A 20433-nucleotide genomic window follows, 5' to 3' on the forward strand; every position below is an offset into this window, starting at 1 on the left:
CAGAATTGTAGATTTTGAGAGAGACCCCAGAACTGACTGTTTCTTCCGGACAAGTCCAAGAGTGTCTTGCCCATGTCTTTAGCTTTTGTATTTCCTCAGATCGTATTTCTTTCTGGCTTTTTCTGACTCTCAGAGTTGCAACAGCACCTGCTCTCAGAGTCTCCTCTGTTGAACAACCTCCAGGAAGAAACATGTTGTCTGTTCCTTTTTTGTTCTTCATTGCAATGTTTGTAATACCTGGAAGTAGAGAATTTGTTGGAAATTTCTGTGTAAGTGTGTCTGTATGTGCATGTGCGTGTGCACACATCTGTGAGATTCATTATTCCACAAGTGGAGTCTACAGATGGAAAATATGATTCAGGATGATGATGCCTTTTTGATTCAGCAGGGAGAAGACCAAACGCAGAGTGAGACAGATCCCAGTGAAAGTAGATGTTGTTGAATTCCATCGGTTTGTTCATCTTTAGCTAATGATCCTCTGCAGAGTACTCAAACACAAGCCTATACACACACACACACATACACATGCACACACGCACACACACACACAAAAACAAATGCTCCCATCAAGCCTTTCATTTTTTTAGGAAAGATTTATGGTAATGCCAGATTTTTTGCTCCCAAAATATTGGAAAACTTGTGCAGCCAATAAGGTTGTGTGTGCTTCAGTGAGTGAGTACACGACTTTTTGTGTGTGTGTCTCAGTTTGGGGAGTGAAGAGTGTAAATGATGTGTCTGGGAAACCTGCATCAAGACGTCAACACACACACAAACACACAGACACAGCTCCCTCCATCCAGCTGGGTTTCTCTGAGATTTCTGGGAGATATGCAGCTCAGTTCATCGCCAGACAGACGGGTAATATATGGCCCCTGCTCCCGCCTCATACAAACACACACGCGCTTATACACACACACTCTCTCTCACACACACACACATACACACTGAAACAAATACATAACCACTGAACTTTCTACAGAACTAACAGAACTGTCTACATGTTCTCCACTCAGGTTTCAGACGTGATTCCTTTTGGATGCTTCAATGAGAAATTACTGAAGAAGCTGCACTGGTGAGCTTCAGTCTGGATGCCAAGGTTAGAAGGAACTAAGGAGACGAGGAAATAAGGAAGAGAAAAAGGAAACATTCCTTCACGGCCCCTGTGGAGTTGCAGCAGGGACGAGCCTACCAGCTGTGATTTCTAATCGGGAAGAAAGGCAGAGCAGCAAGGAGTGCGCAGGTATGCAAGGTTAAATCCCTCTTTGTCTTCATCTTTTTATTTTATCTGCTATGCAATAGACACACTTGTTGTCTGCGGTGATGTATACAGGCTATATTTCATGGTGGCTGCATATGTGATCTGTGTGTGAACAGGAATGTGGCCTCTGAGAGATTTGCCCTGGCTTTTGATTTTCCTCTGTGCAGCAGCTGTGTGTGCAGGTACCACACATGTGCATTTGCTCATGCGCACAAAAGCTCACACCTGCATTCAAATATGTGCATCAATGCCACGTCTCCACCTATTTCCATCTTTCATACAGATTTAAATATATATCTAGCATAGAGCACAGATACTTGTACCTTTTCCTACAGGTGTGGGTGGTGCAAAGTTCGACAATGTGTCCTCAGAAATGTGTCGTCATCCTTGTGAGGAGTTGGTAGGCTTGCTCACGGAAATCCACGGTCTCCGTATCGTGACTAGCAACCTGCTGGAAGATCTGGACAGAGTAGTAAGACTCATAGATACATGCTCACAGTAGCTGATACATTACAGTATAACATAATTGTCTACTCATATACAAATGTGGATACGGCTACTCAGTCCAACAGTATTGTACAGGACTGATATTACCCAGTAAATTTCCATCTTAATTTTTCAAAAAAGAGATGTGTGCATTAAAACATTTGAAGGACTGATTTTACATTTGATGCTTTACTTTGCAGCATTGGCCACTCTGATAATACAATAGCCACATTTTTAATGATAAACTAAAAAGTACTGATAAGCAGCTACTTTTTGTAAACATCCAACTGTTGTAGTATCTCATGAAATAGTTGTAATGTCTACCTTTGTAAAACAATGCACATATATTCACATTCTTTAGAGAAATCCTCACAAAGATATTCAGCATTTTTTTTTTAAATAGAGATATTTATTTAATGTGCTACAGGTCTAAAAGTGTTATGTTTAAAGATGCAAAACATGTGCAAAACATTGAACACACACACACACCCACACACACACACCCACACACACACACACACACACACATATATATATATATATATATATATATATATATATATATGTATATATATATATATATATATATTTAAATAGGCAGGATAAAACTAATATTAATATTACTAACACTACTAAGATTATTAATACTAATATTAATCAATAGTTTAATCAAGCATTACATGTATTTTCTTTGATTGGAAGATATAATTTACTGGTTACTACTTATTAAGTTATTACCATGAAATGCGGCCAGATTCATTCATTCATTCATTCATTCATTCATTGGGTTATTTTAGTGTTGCATTGAGGACACTGGCTCAGGAGGTCTGGAGTTGGTGATCTCTGGTGTATATTGCTTATCTAAAAGCAGGATTTTATAGTTCAAGTTAAAGTGAAGTTGAAGCTATTTTTTATCCAAGTACAAAAAGTTTTATTGAAAAGTGGATTAATCTACTGATTATTTTCTCTATTAATTAAACTATATTGATAATAGTGGAGGAACATCATCTTTAGGAATGTAGCTGTCAGTTTCTTTTAAGTTTAATATGCTGTCCCTTCAGACAATCTATGAGCAGTTTGTTCTCAGGCAGGATCAGCGGATAGTGACTGACCCATCACATGTCCTTCTCGCAGATTATGAGCTTTCGCCGACCTAGTCCCGGCTGTAAATTGAACTGCTATAAAAATCAATTTGTGTCAACTTCAGTCTGGCTTTTAAATAACATTGCCTGGGTTTTATGGTGTGTCATGATTTTATTACTATTTATTTATGCATTTTAATGTTTTGGGGTTTGTGTAATATATGTATTGGTCTAGGGGTGTGTGTAATAGGTGTATTGAGGGACTATTTGTATACAATATGTATAAACTACTAACTGTTGCTCAGATGACTGAGTGATGATGTATTGTTGTATCTGTAAAGGCATTATTGGGCACAACACTGACTACAGTGACCACTCTCCTTTGGGGAAAAAGAAAATGTATCATGTTGTGTCGGGTTGTATCTTAATAAATCCACTTATAGTTTTAGCTGCACTTGTACAACTTGTTTGATGTAGTTTAATACATAGTGAAACCACAATACACAAATTCCTCTGATTTGTGTAGAAAATATTTTGATTAAATGGTGAGTGAAATTACCAAGTAAGTGTAGTGAAGTAAGTAGAAAATTCTAATTAAATATTCAGGTAATTAATTAGATTACATTAATAGATTATTATATTAGATTACGTTAGACTATTTAATTAATTACAAGTAGTTGGAGCTCAATTATCTTTTGTAACACAACAAGTAAATGTCTTTAGTTACATCCCACTACTGCAGGAAAGTTATATATAAAAAACAAGTAGATAAAAAAAGGATGCTTTATATGTGTCAAACTGTAATCACTATGAGCCATAAAACTGTGCCAAATTAATGGTATTTTATTTTTACTGTGTTCAGTTTTTTCGGAAATCTGTTTGAGAAAACTGGCAGAGAGCAGGTTTTTTATTCAGTGCAAATAAGAAAAACATTTTTTTTTTCTTTTTCTTCTTTGTTTTGACTGTAGAGATTTCAGGGTAAAATAGAAAAAAAAAAGCAAAAATTCTAGCGGTGTTAAAATTTTGGCTACTAACCTAGCAACAGGTCTTGTCATTTAGCAGGTCTTCTTTAAAGCTTAGGTCATCCATCATCCACGTAATTTTTAATGATTTAATTGAATGTTTTATATATTTTTGTATGTGTGTGTCAGTCAAAAGAAAATGAGGAGATGCGAATCTCTTTGGCTGAGCTGAGCAACAGCAGCAGCAGAGGCGATGGAGACGGTAGTGACAACGAGCTTGACAGAGACAGAGACGGGGAGGTGTGGTGCGTGCAGGACGGACGAGTGTATGAGCAAGGGGAGGACTGGGAGGTTGACAGCTGCACCTCCTGTGCTTGCCAGGTCAGTGTTGAACAAATGTCCTGTCACAACACTTGAAGGAACCAATCAAGCCTTGGACAAGATGAGGAAGACGGCAGGTCTAAACTTCACTTGCTTCAGCTTGAGTAGATGGTAGATCTTCTACACATTGAAATACATCTAACTTCAGTTGTTTTTTTCTTTTTAATGGTAGCCCAGGAGAGTGTTTGTTTATTCTCACAATTACCTAACATCTCTGGAACTCTTTTGAAGACTTGACTAAAGGCTTGACTGACGTTGCCAAGCTTTGAGATAACACTGAAGCCATAAATTCCAAAAATCTAATTCCTGACTTTCTTTGGGTCGATCCAGCCTTGCTGTGTCAATCTCCTTGACTAATTCTCAACAAGAAAGTCATATTTTCTGAAAACGTCAACATATCTCTTTTAACTGTGTTCACCAGTTTGGAAAATTTTTCACAGGCTATATTTATTTCCAGAGCTACTATCTTCAATCTTGCATCACCCTCCACCTCAAGTCTGTTTTTCTTTATAAAACATCATTAGTTTTGTCAAGAATGTGTTAAGGGATTAGCCAGATTTGTTCCTGACAGCATATCATTCCTCCAGCATTAAAGAAAACATCTGGATCAAATAACCTGACATTTTCACAAAATCTATATTCATCAGCTCTGGTCTGTCTCATCCAGGATGGAAAGGTTGTCTGTCAGCAAGTGTCTTGTCCCCCAGTATCCTGCCTCAATCCGTCCTTTATTGATGGAAGTTGCTGTCCTGTTTGTCTTGGTGAGCTTTATTTAAACTCAAAAACAGTTTGCTGTTTTTCATAAATGTATAACAAAACCTCATCTTTGTGCCTTTATATAAAGAAAAAGAAGATGGCTGGTCTCCATGGTCTGAGTGGACTCACTGTTCAGTCACTTGTGGACGTGGAGGACAGCAACGAGGCCGATCCTGCAACGGCATCATGCCGGCCTGCGTTGGCCCATCACTTCAAACTCGCAGCTGCATGCAGATGAAGTGTGACCGCAAGGGTAGGACGTCAGTCTGAACACCTGCTCTGTCAAATGTTATGATTTAGTTCAGTTTTTTTGGGATGAATAAAGACAAGTCCAAGCCATGGAAGGGAACTGAATTTTTTTCAAACAGCATTTTAAAGATCAGAATCATAACTGGAAACATCTTGTTTTGCTTTATAAATATAAACACTGTGTGGAGCTGTAGCAACGGTCTGTGATTTTACAGTCAACGATACAAGACAAAAAAAAAAAAAAAAATTCTACAATCATTTTGTTCTTTTTTATGTCTAGCACGTGCTGATGGGAAATGGGGTCTTTGGTCTCCTTGGTCTGCATGCACGACCACATGTGGAGAAGGAATTATCACACGTGTCCGTCTCTGCAACAACCCTCCACCACAAAAGGGTGGCAAGGGGTGCAAGGGCAGCGCCAGGGAGACACAACCTTGCAAAAACACACTTTGTCCCAGTAAGTAGAAATGCACATTTAAATTGCATTGTGGTGAACAACATAGCCTTCCAGGTAAATGATGTGTGTGTTTAGTTGCAGGAGGCTGGACAGCATGGAGTGAATGGTCAAAATGCTCTGTAACATGTGGTGGAGGTCTTATCAGTCGCCAGCGGGAATGTTTGAACCCCGCTCCTCAGAACGACGGGAAGCCATGTGCTGGGGATGCTGTGGACTATGAATCATGTAACAAAAGAGAGTGTCCTTTAGGTAAATCTGGCTAAACTTCACATCCAGACAGAATTTCTGATCCTAGTTTTATGAAAGAAAACAACTCTGGATTAAATAATAACCTGCAGTGTTAATTCTGCCTTTATTCAGTTATAGCGACTTAATAATAGGGAAATGATTAAAAATACAGAATTATTAAATTCCAAGTTACCCTGATATCTGGTCTTGTGGCTAAATGCAAAACAACTAATTATCTCTTGTATTCATATTATTTTATGTGTTTCAGATATGTGTTTGCTGTCAAATCCATGTTTTCCCGGGGTGCAATGCACATCAAATAATGATGGATCATGGAAATGTGGACATTGTCCATCAGGTTTAATTGGGAATGGCACTCATTGTGAAGATGAGAATGAGGTAACAAGGGAAGACACTGGATCAGCTCTCATGGAATCTGCTCAGTGATCTAAGATGATTTGTCCCACAATGCATGTTGGATGCCACTGAAGTTTGCATTTACATTCACATCCCTCCAATCCTCTCTGATGTTCTTGGCTATATTGCCATATCTTAACAGAAATATAAGATGGTCGCAGATGATGCATCCTAATCTCGGAGATCGATATTTTTCCTGTAAAGTCATGTTTGTATAATATTTATGAATATTAGTAGAAGAAGAGAAGTATCTACTGCATGTACTATAAAGAGGCAAGTAAAAGATTACCTAATTTTTAAAGTCCTAACTTTAAGGGCTAACATTTCTTTGACACCTTCTAAGAGATTCATTGATTTAATTTCACAGAAAATAATCAAGATGGTCCTGAAGCTAATTTTGTACATACTGCATGGTTGGGACTAACCCTCCCTTTGATAAGTATTGCAGCTTGTAAATGCTATTTATTTGTCAGCTATTAGTCTTGTTTCACATTCTTCTTGCTAAAAGCTTTCAGATCTTGGTCAATCTTTAATGATTTGCTCCGTTGAGTCGTAGAAGATCTACAGATGTTCAATAAGAAACATGGCATAACTTCTTTTTGCTTCTCTTGAGCCAGATTTCTGTCCCTTTGTAGTAAAAGTCCTCCTCTTTTGACAGAAAGTGTAAATGTGTAAAATATTGGACCAGCAAGCTGCTTCCACAGCTTGCTGGTCCAATATTTAATTGAATCCATTCCCCTCTCTACCAGTGAAATATTCACTGTGCAACTGGCTGCACCTTTTATTCTTTGAACATATCTTTAGTCATTGTTGCTACAAAGTTTCTCTTTACCACTTTCAAAATGAATATTTGTACAGATTTTATGGAACTGGAGCAGAACTCTGTGAAATCTTCTAAAATGTCAGACCGATGTGCTAATTTAATAATCCTTCAAATTTCCTCTTGGAAAGTTTTCTAGGTCGTTCTGACCTCAGTCTGGCCACCATCGTGTCTATAAGCTGCCATTTTTAATGAACAAAATACAGCTTGATTGGTCCTGCTGTTTTCTGAACTTCCCTCGAGTGGAAAGTGGAAAATGAGACACCTTGCATAGGTTGTTGGTATGCAGTTTTTCAGTTGCATATTTAAGCTGCCACTGAAGGCACCACGAACAAATCTTATCTAATCTTACAAAGTATTCATCTAAAAAGATATGAGAAGTTATATTCTGACAAAGAGAATACAACATCCGTGCCTTTCGACTAAATGTTCATGCTTGATATACTGAATGTGAAAAATCTCTCAACTCATATCCTCAGTGTGAATTGGAGGGTGTTTGTGCAACGAAGTGTATAAATACAGACCCTGGATTCTACTGTCTGCCTTGTCCACCTCGCTATAAGGGCAACCAGCCATATGGCCTTGGATTGCAACAAGCCCTGAAAACCAGGCAGGCAGGTGTTTTTCTTTTTCAATAAACATTTTTCAGTACACTTTCTTTGATTTAAGCTGCATTCACAAACCATCTTGTGAGACTTTTGGATCTTCATAGATACGTTCTGCTTATAGGTGTGTGAACCATACAATCCTTGCAAAGAAAACACACACACCTGCCATAAGTATGCTGAGTGTATATACCTTGGCCTGGCATCTGAAGTCTTGTACAAGTGTGTTTGTGCTATTGGATTTGCTGGCGATGGCTTCTTGTGTGGGGAAGACTCTGATCTGGATGGCTGGCCCAATGAAGGCTTGACCTGCAAGCAGAATGCTCCTTATCACTGCCAAAAGGTACAAAAACAAACAAACAAAAAAAAACAGTTGGATTAGACTTAAACTGAGTTGTGACTGGCTGCAGGATAACTGCCCCATGATGCCAAACTCCGGACAGGAAGACTTGGACAAAGATGGACAGGGAGATGCCTGTGATTCTGACGATGACAATGACAACATCATAGATGACAGGGTGAGGCTGAGTTTGAATTTATCAGGACTGAATTTAAGTTCATATTTGTATAACTGTGTCTGCACATGTGCCTCAACACGTTTGTCACAGGACAACTGCCCACTGATGTACAATCCTAGGCAGTTTGACTCCGACAGGGACGGGTTGGGGGATCTTTGTGACAACTGTCCATTCGATAGCAACCCACAGCAGACAGACACTGATGACAATGGAGAAGGAGACGCCTGCAGCATTGACATAGATGGAGATGGTAGGACTAGAACACTGAAACTTGTGGCTATTTCACAGCTACCTGCTTTGTAATGATTATTTGGACTAACTACTCTTGTATAGCTGTAAGATGTCCAGTGGTTTTAAGGCTGTAGCAGAAGACTAATCCAGAGTAAACAGTTTAGAGATTATAGATCATAATATTGTTCAGCATTAACTGGAAACTTGTCTTAAAACTGTTTGCAACAACATTTGTGAAGCAGCTGCAAGGAGGAAACTCCCAGTGTGTGTGTTTTTCCCCTCTTTTTCTTTCAGAGGAACTGAACGACCATGATAATTGTCCTTATGTGTACAACACGGACCAGAGGGACACAGACCTGGATGGAGTTGGAGACCAATGTGACAACTGTCCCCTCCTGCACAACCCTCTGCAGGTTCCTCAGAAAAACACACATAAACTCAATCAGTCACTTGACTTGACTCTTAACATAAACTTAGCATAAACTATGTAAAAAAAATGCAATGTATCAGATATGTGTGTATGTGTACTTGCAGCTTGACTCTGACAGCGACCTGGTAGGGGACATGTGCGACAACAACCAGGACATCGATGAAGATGGCCACCAAAACTCTCTAGACAACTGCCCCTACATTGCCAATAGCAACCAAGCTGACCATGACAAGGATGGAAAAGGAGATGTTTGTGACCATGATGATGATAATGATGGTATCCCTGATGACCGGGATAATTGCAGGCTGGTTCCCAACCGAGACCAGCTGGACTCAGATGGTCAGTATTGTTACTCTTTAGGGTATTATTTATTGTAAAACAAGAGAAATTGTATTACTATGTAGGCTCTCAAAGCAATGCTATAGATATATAAATAAAGCTGATAATATCACTGGTTTCATAATGTGAAAATGAATAAATGCTAATTACTGCCACAGGGAAAAATATTATTAGCCATTTATGATAAACAGATTTTTTTTAGCCATGCAATAAGATCTATGAGTCCTGTATCAACATATAGATTTTATTGCTCTCCATTGTATAATTAATCTTTTCTAAAGCATTGTTCAAGCTGTCTACCTTCTACAGGGCATTATTTTTACATGACAGTGACCTTTTATCCCCAAATCATGGCCCAAAAAAAAAAAAACAACAAAAAACAAAGTTAGGTTACCTCCATCCTCTTTATTCCTCTGTCTCTCAGGCGATGGCAGTGGAGATGCATGCTTCAATGACTTTGACAATGATAGCATTCCAGATGCGCTGGATCCCTGTCCTCAAAACCAAGACATCGGGGCTACAGACTTCAGGAAGTTTCAGGGTGTTTTGTTGGACCCTAAAGGCACCACCCAGTCTGACCCCCTCTGGGTGATCCGCAGTCAGGGGACAGAGCTGCTGCAGAAAGCCAACTCAGACCCTGGGATTGCTATTGGTAAGATATAAAAGTTAGAGCCATGATAAAGGAGATTATTTATTGTAAAGGCACTAATATGCCTGTTTGGACAGGATATGACAAGTTCAGCGCTGTGGACTTCAGCGTGACATTTTATGTTAACACCAATCGAGATGACGACTACGCAGGCATTGTATTTGCCTACCAATCCAGTCGACGCTTTTACGTTGTCATGTGGAAACAGGTGAGGCCTGAATACAGACTCTATTCCTGAGAACTCCAGCTCTAGTCATTTTATGCTAGCTACTCTTTAAACCTTAAATCAAAAGCCTGCCTTTTAAACATCTTCAAATATCATCCAGATCATAAAATGCTTCATGTTTCTCCTCTAAGTAATTTTGTTTTACAGGTCTTTCACACAAAAATGTAAAACCATGTGACATAAAGGACTTGACCTTTGAGCTGTTCATTTCATATTCTACGATGATCATTGTTCATCTTCTTCTTATACTTATATACTCTAAATAAATTTCACATTCCAAATCCCTCTGTCTTTCCCTCTCTGAATGTAGGTGTCTCAAGCTTACTGGGAGAAAAGGCCGTCCAAAGCTTTTGCAACTGCAGGACTCTCAATCAAACTGGTGAACTCCAACACAGGACCAGGGGAGTATTTACGCAACGCTCTGTGGCACACAGGAAACACCAGGCACCAGGTAAGACTGAACAACCTCATTCAAACAGCGCATCATTTTATAGACTGCCATCATAAAGACCTTAAAAACTGCAGATTCACTCTGCCTGTGTCTGTTTCAGGTCAGAACATTGTGGCATGATCCCAATAACATTGGCTGGAAGGACTACACGGCCTACCGCATGCACCTCATACATCGACCCAAGACTGGGTTCATCAGGTACAGTGTTTACAGTTATTATGGATTATTGATTTTTCAGTGAGACTGACCTCAGATATCCAGAGCATATAATGAAAACTACTTCCCTTGTGTTGGCTGCTTATTTGGAAAACACTGCTCGCCTAAATAGTTGTTTCTATATATAGACAAAGATAATCACAAGAGGCACAGCTGATAAATGAAGCTGCAGTTTTGTTGAGATAAAACATTTGTTGCTTGGCTGGTTTACTTTCAGGGAGTCTGAACTTAAATTTTCATGTTATGCAGTCATAAACCACAGCTGGATTATGATCATGGATGTCACAGAACATTGAAAATAAGAAAAACAGAGATTCGGGGTCTTCTTGGGGGAAGTACAACAGTTTTCTGGGAGAAATAAATTATCTTTAGCAGCAACCTTTAGCTTTTAAAATGTAACTGAAGCATTTCATGATTTTGTTTCATGTTTTAACTTATCTTACAGGTACAGGATTACTTCTGCTCAGTGGTAGAGCCATTACAGATTTTAACTCATGTCTGTGTAGTATATAGATCAGCATGCAAGTAAAGACTTCAGACTTGAGATTTGTGGACATTTCTCAGCTTATTTCTGTGTGTTAATTTAATAGGATTAGTATAATAATTGAACAGACAAATATCTATGACACGTTCTTTTACCTTAAAATATTTATGGCTCAGCTTATCCCCAGTTTGGTTCATATAGGTTTTAGAGGGGCAAAAATCTTTAGAATAAATACAGGGAAAAATCACATCCAGTGACACAAATGTTCTCACACTCAACAATATCATCAATCTCCATCATTTATTTCATGATAATGATGTATTTCGCTTTTTTTGTTGCACCCAGTTCTCCTCTACCTGCCATATCTACTTCTGCTAAGCGGTTCTCCTCACTAATAGACTTTAAAACAAAGCAGAACAACCCCAGGCAATCAGTTTGTCATGCTGCGTGCTGGCTTTGTGTAGATGGCAGGAATCATCTGTGCAGCAGTCAGATGTTCAAATTTAGAAAAAGAAATGCATAGAACAAGGCTGTTTTGTGCCTTGACCAGTTGTTCAAATTCAAGAAAATAGAAAAAAAAAAAAACACCATTTCTTTCAAAGATACAATCAATGCCCCTGATGCATTGTGGGTACTGAATGACTGTACTTCAGAATGATTGCACAAGGGTGCACTTTGTAAATGTGAGATTGCGAAGAGGCTCCTCTCTGTGATTGTGAAGGACAGACATTCATTGATATTTTTGGATAGTTACTGCAAGGCTTCATCACTTTAAACATAGTCCATCTATTTGATGACTATGTTAGCCAGTAATAAAGGTGAAATATTGAGTGATAAACAAGAATACGTTTTCTATACTGGCATTAGTAGCGGAGTGTATATTAGTATGTAAATTTAAAGCAGCTTGAAGCAGAATTCTTGTACAGATTGTCTCAAGAAAATGTGAAAATAATGGGTTTGTAGTGTTTATATTAGGTTTCAGCAAATCACTTAGTTGTTAAATTTACTGCAGCTCCTATTTTATTGATTCATTGTTAAATTGGAATTTACGGCTCCTTAAATGCAGTGAATTAAACATATAATACTGTGCAAAAGCAGGTACTATTTCTCAGAAACGTCTGAAATATTTCCAGACTTTCTAAAGGTTTTTCAAAATATTTTTTTTTCTTTTTCTTACCTTTTTAGCTTTTACTAAAACCTTTTTTTCCACTCTTTTTCAGTTCAATCATTGTGCCTGACCATTTTACAAAGAATGTGTTGAACCAGTGTTGTGTTTACGTATCACAGGCAACTTAGCAAAGAATAAATTTTAAATCATATCTTCAGACACTTTGTTACCAGCAGTTTGTTGCAAAGACATGTCATTTTTTTCCAAGTTTGTGAAAAATGCAAACAATAAGACAGGCTGACTGAAATAAAGTTGTATTTTGGCCAAAGAACCATTTGGCAAACACTTTCATATTTCAACAGGGTGTGGAGTGTCTCCATAAACTACTGAGTAAACTGGACACTTGGAGGGCAAACGAAGAAAAGCCTAAAAAAAAACAAACAAAACAAAAAAAAACAAACAAACAAACAAAAAAAAACTATCTACAGCAATCTAACAGTATCATAAAGTAATGTCATGTGAAAATATCCAGCAATGACCTGACAAAGTACCAGAGAGCTACATCTGGACCATCTGCTGATCCATCCACTGTTCACTGAAACCTCATCAGAAAGGGTCTCCATGGAAGGGTCACTCTCAAGCAGCATTCTTCAGGAATAGAAGGTTTATTTATGTCACAAGAACTGGTCTAAAAAAATCTGTGGTAACAGGTCTTATGCAGTGATGAATCCTTCCCAGAGCACAGACCACAACATTATTGAAGCAATGTGGGATCATCTTCACAGAGAATAGAACAAAAGGCTGAAAACATTCAAAGAAACGGTTTACACTTTCCTTCAAGAAGCCTGAAAATTATTCCTGAAGACTACTTCTATAAATCACATATAAGCTCGTCTAAAAGAGGTTTTCCAGTTGTGTTCAAGAATAAAAGTGGTCATACCAAGTTTGTTAGAATTGTATAAAAACAGTTTTTATGGTATTTCATGTATGTGTGCACATTACAGCAAATTTCTGCAGTTATTTCCTGTTTTTTATTGATGTTTTCAGCAGTATATAAAGCAATGAAGGTTAGCTCAAGACTTGTACAGCTTTGCAAAGTAGTAAAATGTTCCTTAGAGACACCATTAATGTAGTTTCCACAACTGGTTTCAACATAAATTAAGACATAGTAGGTGGTCTGCATCTATAACTAAATACAACTGGGAATGTCTTCTCTTGATTAGCACCTGAACTGTATTCCTGCTGCAGGGTAGTGGTGTACGAGGGCAGGGGGATTCTAGCAGACTCAGGGGCAGTGTATGACCACACACTGGCTGGAGGACGATTGGGACTCTTTGTCTTCTCTCAGGAGCATGTTCTCTTTTCAGACCTCAGATATGAGTGCAGAGGTAAGATGGCTCTTTAAACATTTGTTCTCACTACTCATCAAAGGTGGAAAATGCACACAGAGCAATATGTTAAAACATATTTTACTGTAACGTCTTGTTGAAGGTACTTTTAACATTATTGATAATTGTGACGATGGGACAGATTATTACTAACGAGAGAAAACAGGTAAAGTCTATATTTTTGTAGCATTTTTCTCTTTAATCTTTGTTCATTTTTTTTAACATTGCACATTTGTTCCTCTTTGTGCCTTAAAAATAACCAAATTATCTTGGAAATTGTTGGTGAAAATTTCTCTTTGGTGGAACTGAATTTTTTTAAACATCTGCTATGTTTTTTAAAGCTGCTTCTTTTGCAGATGATGAGCAGTGTTGATGTATATTCCATATGAATTTGTAAAACTACATCTACTTCTCTAACATCTGTGTTGTAAAAACAATAATTCTCCTTTGCAATAAGCAGGTACTCATTATAAAGACCATGTTTTTTCATTCTCAGATAACTGAATTATTTCCTTGGGGTGATCAGGATACGCCACAACAAGCCGCCAAATATCCAGATTAAATTCAGAAATATTTAATCCAACTCAGAGAGAAAGACAGCAGAGAGGATGCACCAGACCCAGGCTTTATCCGGCCAAGACTATCAATTAGTGACCATCATCTATCTATCTGTCAGCTTTTTATGCAACAGTATTGATTCCAGAGTGTCTCATTCGCTGTATATTACTCCCCTGGCACCATGTCTAATGACACTTCTTGTTGCTTTTCATTTGCGCCTTCCTAGTGGTTGTAAATAATTATTTATTGCGAGATGCCAGATATGAGAGAGATGAAAATGATGATGGAGTGAGTTGAGCAGATGTCTGGTAACTTATCAATAAAAAGGGTTTTTTAATCAACTGCTTCTCTTTTTTTATTATCATTATTTATTTATTTATTTATTTTTTGTTTAGTGGCGCCACACGATTGTAGAGATGTGGTCTGTAGCGCCCTCTGGTGGTGCCCGTGATATGTGCAAATGATTTGTGGAAAAAAAGGCCAGTATTTCTCTGCAAAGTCAGTAGAATAAAGGTTATTAAAACAACTAAAATAACACCTTCTAGAATATATTCCATAAACTGTAAATAAAAACAAAATATCCTACAACTTGTCAGTACAGGGTTTGACCCCCTTTTGCCTTCAGAACTGCTTTACAGAGATTCAACAAGGTCTTGGAAACATTCTTCAGAGATTTTGGTCCATAAGGACTTGACAGCATCACACAGTTGCTGCTGATTTGTTGACTGCATATCAAACGCATTGCTGTCATGTGATTAGCTGATTAGTTATTTGTTATTGGTGTGCAATTGAATATTGCAATATGTGTGTGTGTGTATATATATATATATATATATATATATATATATATATATATATAAAGTCTTTCTATTAGTCAATTAGTAATCAAACAAGGAAAAAAATTATATATATTTCTTAATTTAATTTATAACCATTGGATGTGGTCGTGTTCTGCGTACTATTTAAAAATGTAAATCTGCGACGTCAAGGAAAAGTGACCTGAGGGAAATGAATCCTTTGTAGCGTCTCATTGGAAACTTTAAACCTGTTCCACCGGTTTGAAAGGAGAGGAAAAAAAAGAAACCCATTCCAACAACAACACACACACACTCACACACACTCAAGTACACGCTCACTCCACCTGGTTAGGTGAGTGAGTGACGTCACGGCTATCAGCTTCCAGCTATGAAGAATGAGGAAGGCAAGTTCAGCCGCTGAGTGGAAAGGACAGGAGTTATTACTGTAGGAAAAGTAAGTTTTCTGACTAGTTAAATAAAACTGGTTTGTCGAGGAATTTGCTTTTTGTGGGATGGTACGTTGCTCCACAGGCTGGTGCGCTCGTTTTACGGAGCGACACCAGTCGGCGATTAATTTCGCCCTTCTGATCGTCGCTTACATCGTTTACCTCATCATCGGCGCCGGCATCTTCTCGGCCATCGAGCTTCCCTACGAACACGAACTTAGGCAAGAGCTGAGAGAAGCCGTTCAGGAGTTCCTAAACAACAACACCTGTGTGTCCAATGCGCACCTGGACGAGCTTTTGACCCGCGCGTTGGAGGCCAGTAACTATGGGGTGTCCATCCTTGGCAACGACACCAGCCGTAACTGGGACTTTGTGTCCTCCCTGTTCTTCACCAGTACAGTGTTGACCACAACAGGTAAGCTAGGCAGGTGCTCAAACTCGATATTTTTGATGTTTCGTGTAGGCCTCAAAAATAAATTATTATTAGTAGTAATATTATTATTATTATTATTAAGTGTTAATTGTGTATCTTGGTGGCCACGTGTTGACCATATCTAGAAAAGTTGAAAACAAAAGAAAACTCTTTTAAAAGATTAAGGATATCCAAACAACTAATTTTTAAAGCTAAAAGTGTTATAACAATAATAAAAATATATTTGAGTGGTGGAAACCATGAATGAAACAAAAAATGTCTTAAGATTTAGCCCATTCATTTGTTAAGCTTTGGGTTGCCAGATTGTTAAAAAAAAACATTTATCCCTCTCTTTGAATTAATCTTTATCTGATTTCATTGTATTTCTATTTCTTACCAAATTCTTATAATAAATGTAAGTATTTATTAATTTATTATTATGTGTGGATTTTAAATGTTATAATACAAGTTCTGAATTTAAAAACAAGTTAATTTTTATATAATCTCAAGAAGTTATTTCAAAGCATGTCCATAAGAGCAAAGGTACCTTGTCTTTTTGTTCCATCTTCCACAAAATTAGTTAAAGCATTTTGCAACCTAGAAATATAACTGGATTTCCATGATTTTTTTTTTTCTTTAATTTAACTTGTCAACATTTCATTAATGGACAAAATACTAAATTAAGTTAAACACCATCAGCTATAACATAATGTCCAAATGAGCTCTGACCAGTCAGGACATGGACAATAAGCACAAAGTACTAAAGGTATCACATTGATATCTGAGGATTTTGGAGGCCAGATAAACATCTCAGACTCTTTCTTGTGTTCTTTGAGCCCTTAAGCATCATTTTACAGACCCTACTGAAAAAGCTGGAAAAAAAAGGGTGCCCTTCATTTAACCTTAATGTGAAAGCCAAGATGTAGGTTTTCCCAGAAGAGCATTGCAGACAAGATGAGCAGCATTACTTAATGTTTTGTTTCTTGGCAGCTTGGCAAGATGTCAAGAAACAGAACATCTTTTTTAGAAGAGGCAGTAAATTTCGTTGTATGTAAACAGCCGAAGTAGAGGAATTTTTTTCTTTCCTCAGTCTTTACTGGTCAGTGTCATTATATTATTGCTGATTGGTCATTAAGTCTCTGTTGATAGCAGCTGACTCTTCATTGCTTGCTTGGCTCAGTGGTGTAGTGGAGCCTCTTCAATGAAGGAGAAACATCCTATGTTGTAAAGAGTCATGTCCAGGCCTACTCTGTCACATTTAGTTGAGCCAGTAGCATATGCACATTGCCACATATCTTCTGCTGTATGATACTGATACATAATTAGTGCCCTGAGTCTCATGTTTAGATGTAATCAACTTACTGCTGCCTTGTGAGAAGCAGCTCTTTCAAGGGTAAAACTTGCCTACCTTATGAAGACATGTTGCTTTTTAACTGATTTTGTCTACCTTTTCTTCTTTCTAATTATTGTTATTTCAGTAAAGCTTCACCTGTGCTTTGAGTAGAGCCAAACGTGTTATTATGAACCCCTGTAATTGACACGGTGTTGCATTTTTTGCTGTGTTTTCAGGTTACGGCCACACCGTTCCTCTCTCTGATGAAGGAAAGGCCTTCTGTATTTTTTACTCCCTCTTTGGTATTCCTGTTACCCTCTTCTTCCTCTCTGCTGTGGTGGAGAGACTCGTGGTCCTAGTGTCTCGACATCCAATCTCCTACTTCCACCGGCGATGGGCTATGTCCAGGTCAAAAATGGCTGCCATTCATGCCGTTTCACTGACCATCATCACAGTCCTGCTCTTCCTATTAATCCCTGCATGGATCTTCATCACGTTGGAAAAAGACTGGAACTTCCTAGAATCTCTTTATTTCTGCTTCATCTCACTGACAACCATTGGCCTTGGAGATTATGTCCCTGGACAATCTCCCAGTGAAGAGGCCAACCCACACCCACAGCTGTACAGACTGGCGGTTACAGGTGAGTTTGCAGCTAAATGTACAATAATATTACAATAAAACATCTTTGAAATGGTGGAAAACTGAAAGTAAAACAGAATTCAGTGATTCCAGATTATTTAATTCCAACAGCTAATGGAGAATTGTACAAAAGCAACACATCAGATGGTGAAACTGTTAAATATTCTTTTTGTTTTTGTTTTATTTCAATAAATATATGCTCACTTTGAATAGGATGCCAGTATTGTGTTTAAAAAACAAAGTCTTTTTACAAGTAAAGCCTGGGACACCATTTCTGAAAGACTGTGTATAAATATTTCTAAGATATTAGAAAAACATGTCAAACTGCAAGGAATTAATTGATTTCAGCATCTACAGCACACAATGTAACTAAAAAAGGTTCTGAGAATCCAGATGAATCCACACACAATCCTGAAAGTCATTATGGACCGAAAGTGATCATTGGACTTTTTTATATCAGACAGAAAAATGTGCTCAGTAAAACTCCTGAAAATCATTGAAAACAGTTTATTGCTGTATCCACAAGTACAAGTTAAAATTTAGCAAGAAGATAAAAACAAATAATCAAATCCTGAAAGACTGACTTTCTCTTAAAACAAGCTTATTTGAGATTAATAAAGGTGAATTGGAAAGTTTTATTCTGTTTAGAAATGCTAAATGACTCCAGTTAGCTTATTTGGAGTTTGAAATGTAGAAGAAATAGAAACTGACCGACTGAACCTCTGACTTGGGGCTCTACCACCTGAACAACATTTAACAGCAAGCATGCCTGTGAAGGCATCATTTATTCTGAATTATAGTTACATTTTTTTTTTATTATGACTTTCTAGATTCGATGTTTGCCAGAGAAGGTCTTGCTTAAGGCAATGTCAAACCTCTTTCTGTACATATTACAGCACAGCAGATATAACTTAAAATGAAAGATAAGCATATCTATATTAGTAACAAGATTGAATATTTCTCCAAATACATATACAATGAAAAGTTAAAGCAAACACCATTGGTCGTATTTTTGCTCATACTAACTGCTCCTAGAAAAAATAATGATAAAAAAGAAGTGTAGAAGACATCTACATACTGAAGATATGTTCACATATTCCAGGTTTATCAACCTCTGCACCTTTATTTGTAAGACCAAACCCGGATCTGATCTATCACACTTTAATGGTCCTTGAATGTGTGTATTTGCTCTCACAGTCTACTTGGTGCTGGGCTTGGTGTGTGTCCTGGTGGTTATGGAGACTTGTTGCGAGCTTCCCCAGATGAGACAACTCAGACAGAGGTTCTACAAAGAAAAGATCCGGGAACTGGACTCTGAGACCACCAACATCATCGACCGTGATCACATGAGCGATCAGCTGACAGACCCTACAGATTATGTGATGTCATTGGATCAACTACCAGTCATTTCGTCTGTGTCAGACCAGGCCAAGACCCTGCGGCAGAACAGCAATTCAGCTCAGTACACCCCAGCTTCTGGATCTGCTGTTAATGGGAAGCTGAGATAGCAGTTGTCAAAGCTTCCAGGGGACATTATTTTTAAGGAACTGATTAGTAAATTTTTCCTCAACACATTATGTAACTGCTCAGGTCATGCCAACTCTAAATGTTAGTGTGTGAGCATGTTTGTGGGTCTGTTAACTCTAAAGCTAGGTCACTTGATTGTTCAAAAACTGTCTCTCTGCCAACAACATACATATGCGGTGTAAAAACAGGCACACCCACAGATTATCAGTATGTCATTGTTTTTCCCTTGCTGCTCCTTTCCCTGTAGACATCAATCTTTGACACAGAGGAAGGGTTGGTCCCTCAAAACGGAGGAAAACCCAACAAGTTTCAGCCTTTTGACGAAGCCTTGATATTGTAACACTGAAGCTGCACAGTTTGCTCTAGAGGCTTTCACACTTACTTCTTTGCACAGTAATATAATCCATGATAGTATTTGCATTGCAAATTTGCCTCCTTCCAAGCAGTAAAGCAGTATGGCAGTAGAAGAATCAGGCGTACCATCTGTTGGCTAAGTGCACATCATGTGCATGTATTCCAGGAAGAAGATCAGATGTGGGTGAAGATTAAATATTTTTACTTCCTGCTTTCTTACAGGTGATCACCAGCCTTTAGTTTCTGATGGCATATGAAGTTATCTCATTATGGTAACCTTGCTGCAGTGTATACTGGTTGCCACTAGAGGGAAGCACTTTCATGAAACAGGAAAAATACATGAAGTTGTTACTGGGATTTTATCTGTCATGATGCTGCTGGAGTTTTCCATGAAGCTATGATCACACTAAGCAAATACATCATTGTTACAGTAAAAGGTAGAAATGTCTTAGTTTGCTGCTACTCTGAACTCACTGTACACTTAATGATGCATGTTTTATTTCAGCAAATTGTTGTATGTTTAAAATGATTCATAAAACAGCAGTTCAGATAACAAGAATCAAGAGGATCTGATTGGGCATCCAAAGATTGTTTTGTTTATGCTTTCATTAAAATTGTGTTAGCT

The 20433-nt window shown here is 38.0% G+C and overlaps 2 protein-coding genes across 2 annotated transcripts; both read left to right on the top strand.

Moving 5' to 3' along the window:
* Nucleotides 1-721: 721 nt before the first annotated feature.
* Nucleotides 722-14620, top strand: LOC121632501 (thrombospondin-2-like). Its single transcript, XM_041974066.1, has 22 exons — nt 722-858; nt 1014-1240; nt 1375-1440; nt 1594-1730; nt 3978-4169; nt 4837-4930; nt 5014-5178; nt 5455-5631; nt 5707-5880; nt 6128-6258; nt 7576-7710; nt 7826-8044; nt 8112-8219; nt 8310-8469; nt 8745-8863; nt 8985-9219; nt 9644-9871; nt 9946-10076; nt 10405-10545; nt 10646-10743; nt 13602-13741; nt 14238-14620. The coding sequence occupies exons 3-22, from the start codon at nt 1377-1379 to the stop codon at nt 14243-14245; spliced, it is 2856 nt and encodes a 951-aa protein (XP_041830000.1). The 5' UTR covers nt 722-858; nt 1014-1240; nt 1375-1376; the 3' UTR covers nt 14246-14620.
* Nucleotides 14621-15462: 842 nt separating this feature from the next.
* On the top strand, nt 15463-20245 carry LOC121632626 (potassium channel subfamily K member 1-like). The gene is made up of 3 exons (XM_041974273.1): nt 15463-15957; nt 17524-17928; nt 19125-20245. Exons 1-3 carry the CDS (start codon nt 15609-15611, stop codon nt 19433-19435), a joined length of 1065 nt encoding a protein of 354 aa, XP_041830207.1. The 5' UTR covers nt 15463-15608; the 3' UTR covers nt 19436-20245.
* The last annotated feature ends 188 nt before the right edge of the window (nt 20246-20433 follow it).

Source organism: Melanotaenia boesemani, chromosome 21 (genome assembly GCF_017639745.1).
Source record: "Melanotaenia boesemani isolate fMelBoe1 chromosome 21, fMelBoe1.pri, whole genome shotgun sequence".
Lineage (NCBI taxonomy): Eukaryota > Metazoa > Chordata > Actinopteri > Atheriniformes > Melanotaeniidae > Melanotaenia > Melanotaenia boesemani.

Coding starts and splice junctions, on each gene's coding strand:
- LOC121632501 (XM_041974066.1), top strand. CDS start 1,377: ATGTGGCCTCTGAGAGATTTGCCCTGGCTTTTGATTTTCCTCTGTGCA. Junction 5,881..6,127: donor CAAAAGAGAGTGTCCTTTAG/GTAAATCTGGCT, acceptor TATGTGTTTCAG/ATATGTGTTTGCTGTCAAAT. Junction 8,470..8,744: donor CATTGACATAGATGGAGATG/GTAGGACTAGAA, acceptor TTTTTCTTTCAG/AGGAACTGAACGACCATGAT.
- LOC121632626 (XM_041974273.1), top strand. CDS start 15,609: ATGGTACGTTGCTCCACAGGCTGGTGCGCTCGTTTTACGGAGCGACAC. Junction 15,958..17,523: donor TACAGTGTTGACCACAACAG/GTAAGCTAGGCA, acceptor CTGTGTTTTCAG/GTTACGGCCACACCGTTCCT. Junction 17,929..19,124: donor GTACAGACTGGCGGTTACAG/GTGAGTTTGCAG, acceptor TTGCTCTCACAG/TCTACTTGGTGCTGGGCTTG.